The 16,680-nt window shown below is 44.7% G+C and overlaps 2 protein-coding genes across 2 annotated transcripts; both read left to right on the top strand.

Moving 5' to 3' along the window:
- Positions 1-5,146: 5,146 nt before the first annotated feature.
- On the top strand, positions 5,147-7,262 carry LOC124672868. The gene is made up of 5 exons (XM_047209028.1): positions 5,147-5,599; positions 5,695-5,865; positions 6,369-6,566; positions 6,760-6,837; positions 6,928-7,262. Exons 1-4 carry the CDS (start codon positions 5,147-5,149, stop codon positions 6,760-6,762), a joined length of 825 nt encoding a protein of 274 aa, XP_047064984.1. The 3' UTR covers positions 6,763-6,837; positions 6,928-7,262.
- A 1,601-nt stretch (positions 7,263-8,863) lies between these two features.
- LOC124672867 lies at positions 8,864-10,901 on the top strand. The gene is made up of 3 exons (XM_047209027.1): positions 8,864-9,056; positions 9,332-9,546; positions 10,233-10,901. Exons 1-3 carry the CDS (start codon positions 8,864-8,866, stop codon positions 10,827-10,829), a joined length of 1,005 nt encoding a protein of 334 aa, XP_047064983.1. The 3' UTR covers positions 10,830-10,901.
- Positions 10,902-16,680: the final 5,779 nt, after the last annotated feature.

Here is a 16,680-nt window from a genome sequence, read left to right as displayed (position 1 = left end):
ATAGCCCGAGATGAGTCAGCGTTGAGGTTGGAGTAGAGGCTCGTGTTGACGGCATGCAGCGGTAGACGATGCAATCTGATCTACGATTGTCAAAAGAAGAAGATACGCCGGTCAAACAACCGGGTGAGAAAATTTTAATAACAAGATCTTATATCTATGAGTTGTGTGGCCCCGGCGGAGATCAATAACACTGGGGGCGGCGCGGCGGAAGCGTGGGTCGCTAAACCTAGGCCGAGAAACGAAAAGCGTGGGTCCTTAAACCCTAAGCTGAGAAATGAAAATCTTTTGGCCGAGCAAAAAGAACGCGACGGAAATTGCGTGCAAGTGTCCGCATGCCAAAGGTGTTTATTCGTTGCCAAAGCAAGATCACCAGCCCAAAATACAGTTCAATTGTCTACCATAGCACCACCAGTTCACCATGTTTACTCGCGCACAGACCCGGTAAACGTTTCAAGCCTTGCCTCAAGGGCGACCTGCCTCTTTCTCGATTCATGTACCTTTCTGTTAAGCTCAAACAGATTAGCACTCTGGGAGTCGATAAGATCTTGAAGGTTCACTTTTCCCCTCCACTCTATCTCCAGTAAATCAGCTAGGGTGCTCATATTTGATCACGGTGGCTTATGCTCGAGTCCCACATTCTGAAAAAAAGCATAGGTTTCTTTACTCTTTTACCAAGGACCTCGGATAAAACCTAGGTCTCATTCTTTCGCTCTCCGATCCATCTGGTGTAGGTTGAGACATCTCTTTTTCAATCTCAGCCTTGTTTAGCAATAAAGACAGAAGACAAATTGGTGTTAGATGAAGCAAGGTATAAACTTTCTTTCAGCGATAACTCATTAAATGCTTACTCACAAGAACAAGTTGTACTTCAGAGGAGTAGCAGTTGTCCTTGTTGCGGTGTGTCTCCCTGAACAGATCCACATGACTTGGTTGTTTACCCATGTAAGAGTCTCCCTGAAAACAAACACATACATGCAGCCAACTTATAGGTTCTATAAAGGATTTTGCGAATAATCAAGAATGTGTGCGATGTTATATATATATATTGATGTGCAAGTTAATCACTATTTAAAGCAGTTCAATGCAGAGCATCTATATTGTAGAAAGAATCTGCAGACTTTAGCGCAAGCAACGATGTGCACAAAATCTCCTACAAACCGCTACCTACCAAAAAATGAATTTAGTTTAAAATGCACCTGAGCTATCCATCGCAGAACTAAGCAATATACCTTCTTGGCAAAGTGAGCATCATGAAAATAATACCAGGAGTTAGATATATTAACTATCTATGCTAGATATGTACGAACGCAATCAGTGATTTAAAAGACCAGCACATGCATTCAGCAAAATACAAGCTACATAGTATATACCCATCCAGCTTGTTGATGGAACTGTGTAATCTATCATTCTGTAAACAACACAGATCTTGACTTACCAGATTTTCCACGTGTGCAGTGTAGTTGCGCGATCCAGTTGTTTGATGGAGCAGAACCTTAGAACGGTTGCTTTTATTTATATACTGCCGATCCTCTGCATCAAAGGTAGAATTAATAACGCTATACATGCATTTGCATGTACAATTAAAAACTTTGATTTTAAAAAATAGACTGAAAATGTTGTGGGGAGACTTCCGGTGCTCCACAAGCCAGCGCCAATCCCCGTGAGTCGTACTGGCAACATGACTTTCAGTCGACACTCAGAAAGTGAAACGTCATCAAAGTATTTTTTTTTCTTCAGATTGTGCCGAAATTGACGTACACCATTCTGAAGATGATTGTTGCATGCACCTTTTACTGGTGACTGCTTCGTGTCCATTGAAAATTTACCCTAGTGATATGGAAGAACATGCATAAGAATGACAATTTCTGAGAAATAACAACTTTATAAATAGTAAAGGTAGGCAAAAGAATACAGTTTGTAAATACCGCCATTTTCAATAGAAGTCACACATGAGCCCTGGGTCTTGGCTGTACTTCTTCCAATGCATATGTATAGGAATGTGGTTCCTGACTGCAATGTTGCACTCACTTACAAATTTTGCGCCGATAAGAGTTGATGTCGGCTTTGTCCTCCCTCTTGTTATTATTAGAGGCGGCTTGGATCCTCGAGAATGGGTTATTTTGATCAGTCATTTCCTCATGTTCGCCCCCTTACCGCTACACATATAAACAACTGATGAGATAATAATGGTGTTACACAAAATAGACTCTGTATGGGATAGAAAAATTACAGGAACGTGCCTTTATCGACGGTGCCATTTTCGGGTGGCACCACAGGGTCCTCGTCTGCTTCATCCAAATCAGCATTTTCACTGCCCTAGCAATGTTATCAACAAACAAGGGAGGCACACAGCCACAGTAATCGCAGCTAGCAAAATGCGTAAAAGGCCTTGCAGTACAACATGCTAAATGCAGTAAGTTCTGGCGAGTAAAAACTTTACGGCTTCTGGTGGCTCTACAATGACTACTTGATTCATTTACATCAAAGTCAGATTCGTCATCTATGTTGTTGCTGGTTGTGGACATGGACCTGGTACTTCCACCAAGTGGCGGTCTCGCAATTATCTTTCTGCGACTTTACACTGTGAATTGGTATCTCTCCTGGAAGAGATCCTAGTAGTTCTAGGAGATGGCTGCTCAGACGATGTGACTCCTACTGGGACCGTCTTAGTTTTACTGGCATATATCTCATATTTTGTTCACCCTAGTCAAACTTTCTTTTCGAAGTAATACCTCGGTATGAAGGGAGTACTTGTTAAAGTAGTTGTTATTAGAAGATTAGTAGATACGAGACAATGCACACTAATACAAAGTTATCAAATATAAGTTGTATCTGCTTATATTTGCAGGCAACCAAACAAAATAGCATTTAAGTGCCTCGCGATTCAATCCAGGCTACCAAATAAATTGTTTTTTTTTTCCAGAGCTTGTATGAAAGGCACACTGCTGTCATCTCAATGGCGCACTGGCGCAGTGAAACACACAAATAATCCAAATTACCAAACTCGCCCTAAGCTGCGGGGAAAAAAGAACCGGCTCGCACGGTGCGCGTCAGCGCGCCGATGGAGGCCGTCTGGGCCACGCTCACCGACTAGGAGGGCCTCTCCGAGTGCCGCCTCCTCCACCAGGCTCGCGCATTTCGTCAAGCAGGTTGGATGTGTGTGTGTGTTGATGAATGGATGGATGGTGAGCGTGGTCTCTGGTTTGTGCAGGTCGAGCAGGATCTGGCGCTGGCTCAAGCCAGCGCCAGAGGCACCATAGACTGCTACCAGGGGAGAAGGAGGTGGAGGTGCTCCAGGCTGGGCGCGGAGGCGGGAGATCGCATTCAACATGGTCGAGGGCGATTTCAAGGTCTTCGACGGTATAAATGGCCTGTAAATGAAGCTCAAAATTCCGCTAGGAGGGCTGTCTAAATGTCGTTGTCACGCCCCAAACTACGATCGAGGAAATCCGCCGTCTCCGCGCCGCACGGGCTTTGCTTGGCGACTCCCTAGGCGGTTGTGGTAGGAGGGGAGGTCGAGGAAAAGGAAGAGCAGAACTAGAGGAGTCGCCCGGCGGGTGCAAGAGGGTTAGGTGTGGAAGAGTTCCAAGAAGTCAAATTAATCGATGGATCTAATTACCTAAATAGAGTAAAGTTGTTGCAATCCCTAGGTTCTCAGCGGTTTGGCGGTGCAAGCATCGCCGCCTGGACCATCATATTAATAAAAAGTGCAGCTGGAGTGGTTAGTGGTGATTTCAGACATTTTCTAGAATTTTCGCGTTAGATTTTGGCTTAATTAACAAAGAGAATGAAAAAAAGGTTATCTTCAATTAGCTAATGGATGATCTCTTAAAAATAAAATAAAACTATTTTTACCATTGTACGAACATGTCTTTCCTTAGCAATATAATTTCCTATTAAAATTTAATTACTTTTGTTAATTGTTAGGCATGCCAATAGAAGATAATACATTTTACGACTTATATCCATTTCCTTCTCTTGGTGACGCGGAGGGCTAAGAGAAGACGTTCCTTTTTTATCATTGTACATGCCCTAACAATGGTACGCCAACTCCTCCCATGGTGACTCCTACACTATGTGATAGAACAAAGTCTCTATTCCGCTTAGTTTAGTGTGTTCGTTGAAGACACGAGGATTCTTTTACGGTTGACAACACAAGACAGTTTCAAAACCACCAAAAGCAAGAAGATCGACATTGAAGACCTTATTCTACGCTAGGGCCTAGTGTAAGTTTCTAGGTTTTTGCGTGTGTATATGAGTAATGGTGAAGAAAGCGCCTTTGAATTTTGGCTGTCATATAGTCTGCATGGCGGAATATCCGGTCGGGTCAGATACTCCAGCCTTAATGCGTCAGAGTGGTCCGACCCAGTTCCAGCCAAATTCCGGCTAAGTCCCTCCACTATGTTATGTCTACTTGGATTAATGGTCGGAGTGGTCCGGCCAGCCTGAGCATATTTGCCCTTGGTTGGACCCTCTTGACCCGAGTGGTTCGGGCTAGTGGGAATGGGTGGGAGAGACCTCCGGCCAACCGGCCCTTCATGTGCTTATTTTCATGGATGGAACCCCACAACCCCGTTTGAGCCCGAAGATGTCGTCCACAGCAGCAGGGGCACCACCCCGAGAGAGGTCGAGCCTCGAGACGCGCCAACCACCGGGAACCCACCACTCCACACTGCTAGATCCCAACGCGCCGCCACTGCTTGGGGAGAGAGACGCCGCCACCATCCCCACCCGGGCTTTGCCTGATGGATCCTTTCGGCGGTGGTGAGGAGGGGGCGACGCTGGGAGCTTGCCGGCTGCGGCATTTAGGGTTTCCCCGTGTTGCCTCCAGGAGGGACGTGGGGGCTAGTTTCTCTTCTTTGGTTCGAGTTCGAGGGGACCTTGAATTTCTCGGTACATCATTAAGTATATATTTAACGAATATACTCATAAGTATATCCATAATTTTTATAGATTTTTTAATACGTAAAAATATTTTTCATATTTTAATTTAAAAATAAGGGGAGCACTGGACCTAGGTAGCCAGAAATATATGCGTAGTATATCGCGTTTACGTGTCACGATCATTACCGAGAGAAATGACAAAACGCCAAACCTCAACGCATGTAGGAAGAAAGAAAAGGGGGAAGGAAGCTGCCTGGCTGCCATGGCCATGGCGTCGTCCGCCTCCTGCTGCTTCTCCCGCTCCTCCCATGGCCGCCTCCACCCCCTCCGCTCCCACCTCCCGAACACCACCACCAGTATCCCAGCGCGCCTCCCCCTCGGCCTACACTTCGTTCCCCGCCCCGCCCCATCCCGGAACCCCCACCGGATCTCCTCCTCGCCCTCGCCGGCGCCCGACGCCACCGACGACGAAGCACACATCGCCGAAAGAGACGAGCAGGCGGACCGGGACGAGCGATACGGGTTCGAGATGGAGGTCCGCAAGCTGCCGGGGAAGAAGAACCGGCGCGTCGTGCGCGCGCGGGTGCGCGTCGGCGCGCCGCTGGAGGCCGTCTGGGCCACGCTCACCGACTACGAGGGCCTCGCGGACTTCATCACGGGCCTCTCCGAGTGCCGCCTCCTCCGCCAGGACGCCGCCTTCGCCCGCCTCTACCAGGTCCGCCCTGGCGCATTTCGTCGAGCAGGTTGGATATGTGTGCGGGTGAGCTGCTGTGATTGATGGATGGATGGCGGGCTTGGTCGTCTGTGCAGGTCGGGGAGCAGGATCTGGCGCTGGGGTTCAAGTTCAACGCCAGGGGCACCATAGACTGCTACGAGGGGGAGATGGAGGTGCTCCAGGCCGGGGCGCGGAGGCGGGAGATCGCATTCAACATGGTCGAGGGCGATTTCAAGGTCTTCGAGGGTAAATGGTCTGTCGAGGAGGTAACATGATGATGCCCTGTTGTTCTTGGCCACAATTACAAATTCCACAAGTGCCATCGTAAAGTGAAACAAAATTATGCCCCTACATTCTCTGATGCAATGACGACGGATGAGTCAAATTGTTAGCCTAGTAGAAAGCATAGGTTCATTGCCATTCCGGAAATGGAAAATTTACTTGCTCATAGGATCACTTGATTTGTCGCTTAACTATATTTTTTTGTCGAGTTTCCATGTCGAGCGGTTGTGGCCAGTGGGTTTTAAAGATACATTCATAACATTTGCTTGCAACAATTGGTACTGTAGTACTCTAGATTCAGGTGGTTGGCCAATTGATGGTTGTGTAGGTTGATGGTAGATGGTAGATTTGATAACCAGTAACACTATAAGGCTGCATTTTGACCAGTGACACCACGAAGCTTCACTTTTGACCAGTGACAATGTGAGGCTGTATTTCTTTGTAAATGGCAGCTTGGTAATCTGGTTGGCACTTTGATCCCATGTAGGTCAATGATGTTATTGATGAAGGCGCTCCGGTTTCAGTGGGCCATGAATTTCAGACTACACTTTCTTATGTGGTAGAGCTGGAGCCTAAGCTCTGGGTTCCAGTTAGGCTACTGGAAGGAAGGATTTGCAAAGAGATCAAAGCCAACCTTGTTTGTATCAGAGAAGAAGCGGAGAGGATCCAAAGATTACAGGGCGAGGTAATTATAACAAAACCAGCTAGTCCATCATGTAATATATCACCCATAGTGCTAGAATCTGAAGAACTGACACAAACATTTAGGACTGAATTTTTTTCTTTTGTATTCTAGTTCCATTTTTCTTTCTTCAAACCACTGTTGTTCTTTTCACCGTAGCCGTAATTTTCCTCACTACAGTGTCATGTATTGTCAGTGATAACTTAGATGTATACTGAAGGCTTTCTTACAACTTCACCCTTGGTTATTGTCTGGAGCCCGCTCCTCAACAGAGGTATATTTAGCTCAACTTAAGTTCTGTTGTTATTGGTATACCCTCATGTTTAAAGTGTCCTCAGCCTAAACAAAAGCAAAGGCAATGCAGTGCCAGCTAGATAGAAGACCATGGCACGGAACGGGTAAAGGTGTAGGTGCATCTGAAGATATGTCGAATCATTTCCCAAACATTTTGACATGGCTGGATGAGCAAATGGAGGGACCTCACCGGAATTCAATCTTGCAATGTAGGATTTTGTTTTTGCTACTTAACTGAAGAATGAGTGATGAGTATACATGATTCGGTTAAAAGATGTTGATGTTGGCATGTTGGCGGTTTGTTTGCTGTGATGTACAGACACCAAACGAGCATCCCTGTGTATGCAAATCATTCTGTAAAACGATACAACTGATAAATATCAATGTCATTGATACAATTGATAATATTATTTATCTATTCCAAGAACACAGTTCAAGAATGCGACAGGGTCTTCGCTAGGCAGATCCGACATGCCGTGGGCTTGCTGTAACATGTTGCACCCGCAAACTCGTTGGCATGACCGGATCCGCAGCTCCCCTTTCTCGTCGTAGATGTACTCCATGCTCTTGTGCCGCATGATGTTGTTGCCTTTGTGCCATGTCGACCGTATGCTACAGAATGTCGTGCCGCCGATATAGACGAGACCTCTTCGGCGCAATCTTCCACCTCAGGGGTGTTGTGTTTGATGTGGCAGCGGGTGGCACGACATCGATGCAGTAGAGGCAGCCTCTACTGAAGTCGTGACGGTAGAGGCCGACCTAGGTTTCTACCTTGGAGACGTAGTGTGCCCGACCATAGAAGCTAGCAACGGTGACGCTTCACTAGGCATCGGAGGAGAGGGTGCCCTCCTCACCTTCGGCAAACCTCTAGGCGGACAAGGACATGGATGCAACCATCCGCACCCACATTCTCCTTTCCTCCTTGAACCTGGAGGCCTCCTCCTCGTTGTCATGTCTAGGTTTACCACCTCCTCATCATCATCGCCTTTGTCGACGGTGACACCGTTGTTGAAGGTCTTCCACCACATTCTGAAGCTGTTAGGGATGTGGACGTTCGAACTTCAGAATTGCAGCGAAAGCGGAAACTATTTCGCATTTGCCGACCCCTCTAGTCTGGACATGGAGGATATCGAGAAGGTAGGTAAACAACTGATGTTGCTTTCTAATCCCGTTTGCTCCTAAAAGTAAGGCCTACTTTGTTTTGTTAACACGAATGTTCAAGAAAACCGTTAATTGTTACTTATCGGCCAGCCTCAAAATAGAGATTAATCGCTTATCGGCCGTTAATCGATTTTATCGGTCAGCGCTTATTTTTTGTCAATCCTAATTTCCAACACTAAATTTTCTATAATATACTCTCTAAAAATAATATTGGAGCATTGAAAAGAAGTATTACCTTCATTTCTTACATTTGAATCAATAAAAATGGAAAATTTGAACTAATGCGCAATTCTACAAGACCATAGGATGAAAATATCGATTGGCAATCGAAGTTCAGAGAATTTTCACTGAAAATCGGCCGAAATATCGGCAATCGGACCAAAAATTGGCCGATATATCGGTGCCGCGATAAATCAACCGATATGCCAAAATCTTATCGGTTGGCATCCGATCCACAATAAATCGGCTGATAAATCGGTATCTCAACCGATTTTTTGAACAATGCTTAACACAAGTACTTGAGCAACAGTTGCTTAATGAACATCATATGACATGAAATTTGTGTCACTGAATTCGTTCTTAAAAGTGTTTTGCTATTATAGTGATGTTGTGTCACATATTAAAAAATAATTATTGGCCATCGGCTTATCGTAACCAAATAAAATACACCTTAATCATCGGAGCCGAGGGAATAATAATTTTTGGACTTTGTAGCCCTTGCCCGCTCACGTTGCAAACCCTGAGAAATAGAAGCGGGCCGGCCCAATCTGAGCGAGCAACAACTCTTTCACTTATGATCGATCTCAATACCCTAACTTTCCATGGCGGGCGGCGATTCTTCGTCCATGGCGGTCGTCGCAGCAGACAGGGAGGCGCATGAGGAGCCACAGCAGGTGGAGCAGGAGGAGGGGCAGGGTAAGGGGATGAACCCTCTGGACCCGAGATTCAGCGAGTACGACCCCAAGAAGCGGGAATACATCTACACCCGCTACTCCTATCGCAGAGGACGCGACATCAACCTTGACCTCGACGAGGAATGTGAGTTTCTTTCCCTATTAATTTTCTTTTCGATCCTTGTCTTGGTTACTACCTGCACCTTCAACTTTCATATGGCTCCTTATTGGTGATGTCTGCTAGCTCGTATGCATTCTAGAATGAAAATTAATTTGCGTGATTACATATTTACCCCATACTCGCTTAATTAGCATTTACTGTAAATTTATTCGAAAAGCAAAGAGTACCACCACTCCATTCTGTTCGGAATGGACCCATCTTTTCCTCACTTTGAAACGGTATTCTCTCTATTTTGACAGCACCTGTTGGTCCAATGGTATATACAGACAAAGTCTTCCCTGAGCGTTTCTTCCTGCCTAACACCATGAATGTTGTCTCAGTCAAGATTGTGTCCTCTGACTATGGCTACCCACTCCATGTCTATGGTACAATCATAGTCAGGGACAGTATTGATCGCAAATGCATCTATATGTTCCGACGTGGCAAGGACAATTGCCAGCTCATCAGCTCAAAGGTATTACTACTATCATTTTCCGTATAAAATGTCCAATGCACCTCTTGAGAGGTAATATGCTAGAGTGTAGTTCTCGTATTGGTAATTTCTCATTATTAGTCATCTTATATATAAAATGCAAAATTCATAGAAGCATATGCATGTTAATGACATCGCATTCTTACTGTACTCATATGTATTTATAGTGAAATCATTCAGGACATCCTTCATTCTATAAATGACTGATTCTAAAAGTTATTTATCCATAAACCTCATTTTGCTTTTGTGTATTCTTGTAATAATAACTAGTCTGGTTTGCTTACTGTGCCAATATCTGTTTCATATTATGTTAACTGTAGAGCAACTTTTATGTCTTTTCCCTGTAGAGAATTATCTTAGTAGGCCTGTGATTTGGTAACTCTTCCGTGCTTCTTCAGTTCTATTGTCCTACAAACCCTGCACAATTAGAAAAGTAGTACTCCCTCCGATCCATAATAAGTGTCAGGACTTTAGTTCAAATTTGGACTAAATTGAATTAAAGTTTCAACATTTACTATGGATCGGAGCGAGTACATAATACCAGAACATGAAATGCACCTGAAATTTATACTGTCACTTAAACAGGAACGCAAACCCCACAGCAGATATTGTTATGTATAAACCTCGAAAAAATGCCAGGAATTTATCTTTTCACTTTTGTTTTGCAGGACGATTCATTGATTTTGACTGGCCCAAAGAGAGGATTAATGTTCTGTGATTGGATATTCTTCGAAATTGATCTAAAGGTCAAGGACGTGCATGGGATGAAGGTCAAGGATGAAAGGCTCAGTAAAGGCTTGATGGAGTTGGATGGTGTCTTGAGGCTACCATATCCAACCGAGCGTAAGGTTCAAATGGAAACACTTGTCAGCATGCACAGCATATTGGATCTGAGCTACATATTTATTAGGAACGCGGTGGAGGGCACTGTTGAGGTCAGGATCCTTGACGGACCTGCTGGGTTCCATGGGAAAATCTATGCCCGCACTACAAACGTTCCATGCGACATTATGCTACTTGATAGTGAAGTGAATGGAATGCTTACTGCTGGCGATAAAGGAGTTGTGCAAATGGCACGCAGCGTAGTTGGGGTCTCTGTCGATGAGCGGCTGCAGGTGACTGTAGCTGCTGCCCTGGAGGGCGATGAGTTATCTGTCTGCACTGTTGAGTTCATGCCAAGGCGCAGCGGTTACGACATAGAGGAAATCGCATGTGGTAACTATAAGATACTACTGAAGGTCACTTGGTCGATGGTTTGTTTCTGAGATAAGTTTTGGTTAATCAGTCGTGCTTTATCAGGTTCTACTCTATCAGAACCGGTTGATTTGTTATGGTGTCAAGAGACGTCTATATCAGATTATATTACATGCCTGTTTCTAGTGTACATCAATGTATTCCACAGCTTCTGACACTTTGTTCTACTGAAATTGGTCTTGCACAGCTTCTGACACTTTGTACTACTTCCATCTTCAGTTAACTCATCTGAATCTAGTCTAGTGTTCTACTAATGACAATTTTATCAACTGAGCTGTATTGCATGTCACGCCATCAACCAAGTAATGTCGTTTGGAATGATTTAGCAGTTGAGCATACAAAAGTTTCAAGAAGATATGAACCAAGCAAGAAATTCAGATATCAAATTGCAGCCGACTAGAAAAGAAATAAGAAATTCAGTTTCCTGTATAAAATGGAAGCACTGCAAGTAATGATGAGCTTCAGAGTTTACATATGATAACTTAAGCACAACGGCCAACACATACTAAGCTTCCAAAAACATGATTAACTTGGGAGTTTGACAGATGGTATAGAAGCTCAAATTTATCAACTGAAGTGGTATGCATGTCACGCAATCAGCCAAGAAGTAATCCTGAGCAGTGTATGCTCATACAAACTTCACCGGCAGTAAAACATGGTTGAATGATATACTTGGATCATTGGAAGTAAAGAGCTTCTGCTGACACTTCAACCGACTAAACTGGTATGTATGTCATGCCATCAGCCAAAAGTGATGTCTTCTGGAATGCTTTAGCAATCAAGCATACGAAAGCTTCAAGAAGATATAAACCAAACACGAAATTCATATTTCAGATTCTAACCAACTACAAAAGAAATACTAAGAAATTCAGTTTTCCGTACTAAATGGAAGCACTGCTAATAATAATAGAGGTTCAGAGTTTACAAAGGCTTAAACACAACGGCTAACACACATTAACCATCCAAAATATGAATAACTTGGGAGTTTGACAGACGATGTTAGAAGCTCAGATTTGGCTGGGTTCTTCTGAGTGTGTCTTGGCCTCTTGGGTTCCTTGATTCTGTTCAACTGATCCATCTTCAGTACTGCCCTGTTGCTCTTCCTCGACCACGGCAGTTTGTACGCAGTCCGACAACAGACAAACAGGAAGACCACACTCCAATCTTTTGTCTGGGATCCAAGTTGGTATATTATCTCTGAAGAAGCCTGGTGCAACATCTCTGTAGTTGTGCGGGAACATATTGAATTTTGGCCTCCAGGTGCAAACTAGATAGGGCAAGCAGTAGTATGGGGACATGTATGTAGCAGTGCTAACCCCAATCTCACAACAGATGGCGATGACATGAGAGCAAGGCTTGTGAAGCAGCTGCGGCTTGTTACATGTACATGTGGCAGTTTTTCGAATTGTGGATCCTTCAGACTTATTCATCCTGAGGGTATTCTCCGACTTCAGGTGGACAGTCACCTCCCTCTTCCTTCCCTTAACTGTAAATGCCAGATCATCTTCCCCACCAATAACATTTTCATAATCGGTGTACTTCTGAAAGGTTTTATGCATCTCGGCTTTCTGCATTTTGACATTCATGTCAGCCTGGACACGTTCAGGGAAGTTGATTGATGGGTTGCCGATCGCTTTGTTTGCTGCAGCACTTGCGTTTTTGAAGTACTCTGCCAAGCGCAAAAATGTCACCTCCACTATTGCACTGATCGGAAGGCATGTTATCCCTTTCAATATAGGGTCGTTCTTGTATACATCAGCTATATCACTGCCCATGATGCCATATCTCGCTCCATCGCTGTCATATGCCAGTGACCACTTCTCCTTTGGTTTCAGACGGATCCAGTCAGAGAACTTTGTTATTTTTCTGTTGTTGTCATTGGCATGATCACCTTCCATCACATTCTCCACTGGATCAGGTTGGTTGCATGGGTTTTCTGCTTCAAGCTCTGCCACACCATCCTCAACTGATTCTTGCTGCATTTTCCCACTAGCACCATGTTCTTTCTCCGCCATATATATGGAGGTCAATTCGTCTAGCTCCTTCCAGATTTTACTGAACTTATGGCGCCGATTCTGTTGACAAAGTTTCTTGAACATCATCACCAGGTTCTCGTCTCCAAAATATGAAAAGAAGTTCTCAGCAAGGTCTTCCATGCACCACCGGCTTTCTGCTCTACGCCAGAGTGGTTGACGAGAACTCAGAAGGACCTCCACGGCATCAATCAACTCCCTTTTGTAGTCGTGTATAATGCAAATATCAGACTGATGCACCACTGCTTGCTCCAAATTCCTAAGAAACCACAGCCAGCTTTCCTTGGTATCAGCCTCAACGATAGCACATGCTACTGGAATGGAGGAATCATTAGCATCTAATGCTACAGCCGTCAACAGCACCCCTTGATATTTCCCACATAGTGGCGTGCTCTTAATGCATAGCACAGGGCGACAAGTACGGAAGGCCTCTAAGCACTGTGCAAATGCCCAAAACATACTCTGGAGGACCCGAAAACCCTTACACCCTGCAACCTCTGTATCCTTGATGTCTACAAAACAACCAGGGTTCTTACGTGCTATTTCCTTCAGTAACCTCGGGGCAAAGTTGTGTGAATCATAAAAGGTACCAAATTTCCTCTCCAGAGCATCCTCTTTTGCCCTCCACGCCTCAGCAAGACTAATGTGCTCGCCCAAGTGACGAGTGAGATTACCTACAATTTCCTGAGCTGACATTGTCAGGTCTTCCACAAGGCTGCGGAAGCCGAAACGACTACCTGCCAAGCTTTCTGTCCCAGGCAACACAACCGTCACCAGCTGAGAATAATCATCATTTACTGCCTTGAGCAAGATGTCATAGTGCTTGATCTCAGAGGCTTGCACATACAACATGAACCTCTGCGTCACATTTCTTTTTCTCTTCAACTTATTGGCAAATGAAGTCCAGGATTTGTCGCAAAAAAAATCACAACTGTCCCACGGCAAGTACTCCATATACCAGCCCGGTTCCTCCGGGTCATACGGGTCAGTTTTTCGTTGTTTGAGGAACCCCTTAATTTTGAGATCTTGTGTCTCTGGGTGGAGCCGAAACAGCTTGAAGATCCAGAGCTGTAGATCCACCAATGACATGGACTGTGGCTGCAGCGGCAGCTCGCCGACTATGTGCTCACATATTTTCTTTGCATAAAGTTCTGAGATATCTTCAATTAAATCTTCGCCACGCACGCTGTGGAAATCTTCTCTACGCCCATAGTACACAGGCATCTGAATCGGTTCTTCTACCTACAACAGTCAATGCCGCAGCGCAGATGCAATAGGTTCAGACGAATCGAACTACCAAGCAAGATTGAAGGGGGGAAGGGGGTTGATGGGTACAGTAAAGTACAGACCTGCCGCTTGCGAGGCTTCTTCACTGCCTTCTCAGTCGCCGTCGCCGGGGCCTTGCGCTTCCTCGCGCCGGCGGATGTACCCTGTAAGATCAAAACACGCGGATTTTCAAGAAAAGCTGTGGCGGCGAATCCATCGAGTGGTACGTATGTACTCGAAGGGCGGCGACGAGAACGGACCTGGTTGGGGGCGGGGAGCTCGTCGGAGTCGGCGGGGGAGGGGAATGCAGCGGCGGAGTCGGCGCGTGGTTCCTCCATCCCCGGCGGGTTCGTCGGAGCAGGGTGGCGGCCGTCGGAGCCGAGCTCGGCGTGGGTTTCCATCTTGGAACTGTGCCGTGGTGAGCGCATTTGGGGGATGGGGAAGAGTTTTCCCTCGCTTCTCTCGAGTTTTCCCTCCATTTTCTCTTTTTTTAAGAGGATTCCCTCCATTTTCTCGTGCTGGGACGTTCGCATTTCGCAAGGCTCCGCCTCCTGTTTAAGAAACAAGAAGAAACATACGGTTCCTTTTGTTTTTCTGTTTTCCTTTTTTCATTTCATGTCTTCTTTTTTCTGTTCTTCTTCTTTTTTTACTTTATCTCATTATCAATCATTTTCTATTTTTTCTATTTATTACAAATCATATGCTCATTATTTTTGTATAATAAGTGAATTTTTGAATCTTGAGACCATTTTTTTGAACAATGCAACCAATTCTTTTCTAACCGCGCGCACATTTTCTTAACCCGTAAAGAATATTTGAACCTTGTGAATATTTCAAAAGACTTACAGCCAATTTCTATAACAAAAATGTGTGAACGCCGTTTCCGCTATTATGAACATTGTTTTGAATTTGTAAAAACATATGACTACACAAACATTTTTGTAAGTAATTTTGTTTTCATGAGCACTTTTTAAAATTTTAGTGCATTTTTAAACTTCTACAATTTTGCCTACCTTTGTATTATCGCAAGTTTTCTCTCGAGAAAACCAGCTAGAAAAGTAAATCAGGAAAAGTCGCTCCTGTCTGTTCGTGAAAGTGGACCGACCTAGTTCATTGGTTCTTGTGCGGAACATCTAGGTCTTGACACAACGAGCGTTAAGTTTATGAGTGTTCATTGGACGTTCTACGTGGTTGCAAAATGGTGATGGCAAGTTGGTTCTGGCCTCATAATTTTTGTTTGTCACCCCATGTGGGTCGACACACTTTTCCGCCCTAGCATTCTTTTTGGTCGATTCTTTCTGTCGTGGTTATTTTTTTCTACTTGTGTTTTTCTGTTATTTTCTAGCCTTATGTGTATCTCATTTTCTTATGTTAGATTTGTCACGCCCCGAAACCGGGCCTAGTCGTGACAACGCCAAATATTTATAATCTTGCGATTATAAACATGTAAGGCTCAAAATATAACATTTTTACAAGCTAAAACAACACTTTATTTGCTATCTTTCCTATTACACAAGTCATAGTACAATATTTATTTTTCCCTTCCCCGTAGTACTACTCCTACGCTTTGCCATCATCTCCAAATCGTGCTAACTTCTGCAAAAGAAATGGAAGTGGCAAGGGTGAGTATGAGGGCATACTCAGCAAGTAGATACAACGGAAAAATAGATGGTCAATGAATTAGCAGGAATAAAATAAGATCAACAAAGTACAAACTCAGAAATCAAGGAAACGAATATGCTGACAAGATCAATGAGTTTAGCGAAACTGGAAACGGAAATGATTGGCATCACACATGACAGCAAGCTTCCCAACCCGGGAGTCACAGGGGTGAATATCCACACTTATACGCTCTGCAGAGGGGTACTTCAACATCGACAGTCTTGACTAGCTCCACCGATGCTAGGCAATTTATCACCACAAAGGAACACTCATTACTTCGATCGATTATATATTGAATCACTTTTCTAAGCAATACCGCTCCGTTATTTGTCTGTTATATACTAAACAGATACAGATCAAAGGGATATCCTCTGGCATTAGAGAATATTCATCTTGACAAGAAAATTATCTATATGTTAAGATATCCCTGATAAGGGCTATAGCTCAGTTCGGTAGAGCGACTCCAGAGAATATTCATCTTGACAAGAAAATTATCTATATGTTAAGATATCCCTGATAAGGGCTATAGCTCAGTTCGGTAGAGCGACTCGTTTACACGTGCGCCAATGCTTTTTCAAAGGAGCTTATTATGCAATGCCCTTTTACCCGATAAGACCCGGACACTCTGACCTACTGATGTCGGTAGCTCCTACGGATCCATCTGGTAGAGGCTAGGGTTCTACCAGGACGGGGGCGTAGGTTGTAGGGGTGGAAGTGCTGCGAGCGAGAGAGAGAGAGGCGGCGCCGGCGACAAGGCGCCGTCGCGAGGACTGGGGAAGGCGGCGGCTAGGGTTTGGGGCGGCGCGTGAGGAGAAGGCCGACTCCTCTGGGAGTCGGCAATAATGAGATTGATTATTGCTTGCGATCCTAGTACACGCTACTGCTTCTTATATAGGAGATG

This window comes from Lolium rigidum, chromosome 7, assembly GCF_022539505.1.
Source record: "Lolium rigidum isolate FL_2022 chromosome 7, APGP_CSIRO_Lrig_0.1, whole genome shotgun sequence".
Lineage (NCBI taxonomy): Eukaryota > Viridiplantae > Streptophyta > Magnoliopsida > Poales > Poaceae > Lolium > Lolium rigidum.
Note: the sequence above shows the minus strand (reverse complement) of the source record. Positions and strands in the feature narration are given on the sequence as shown.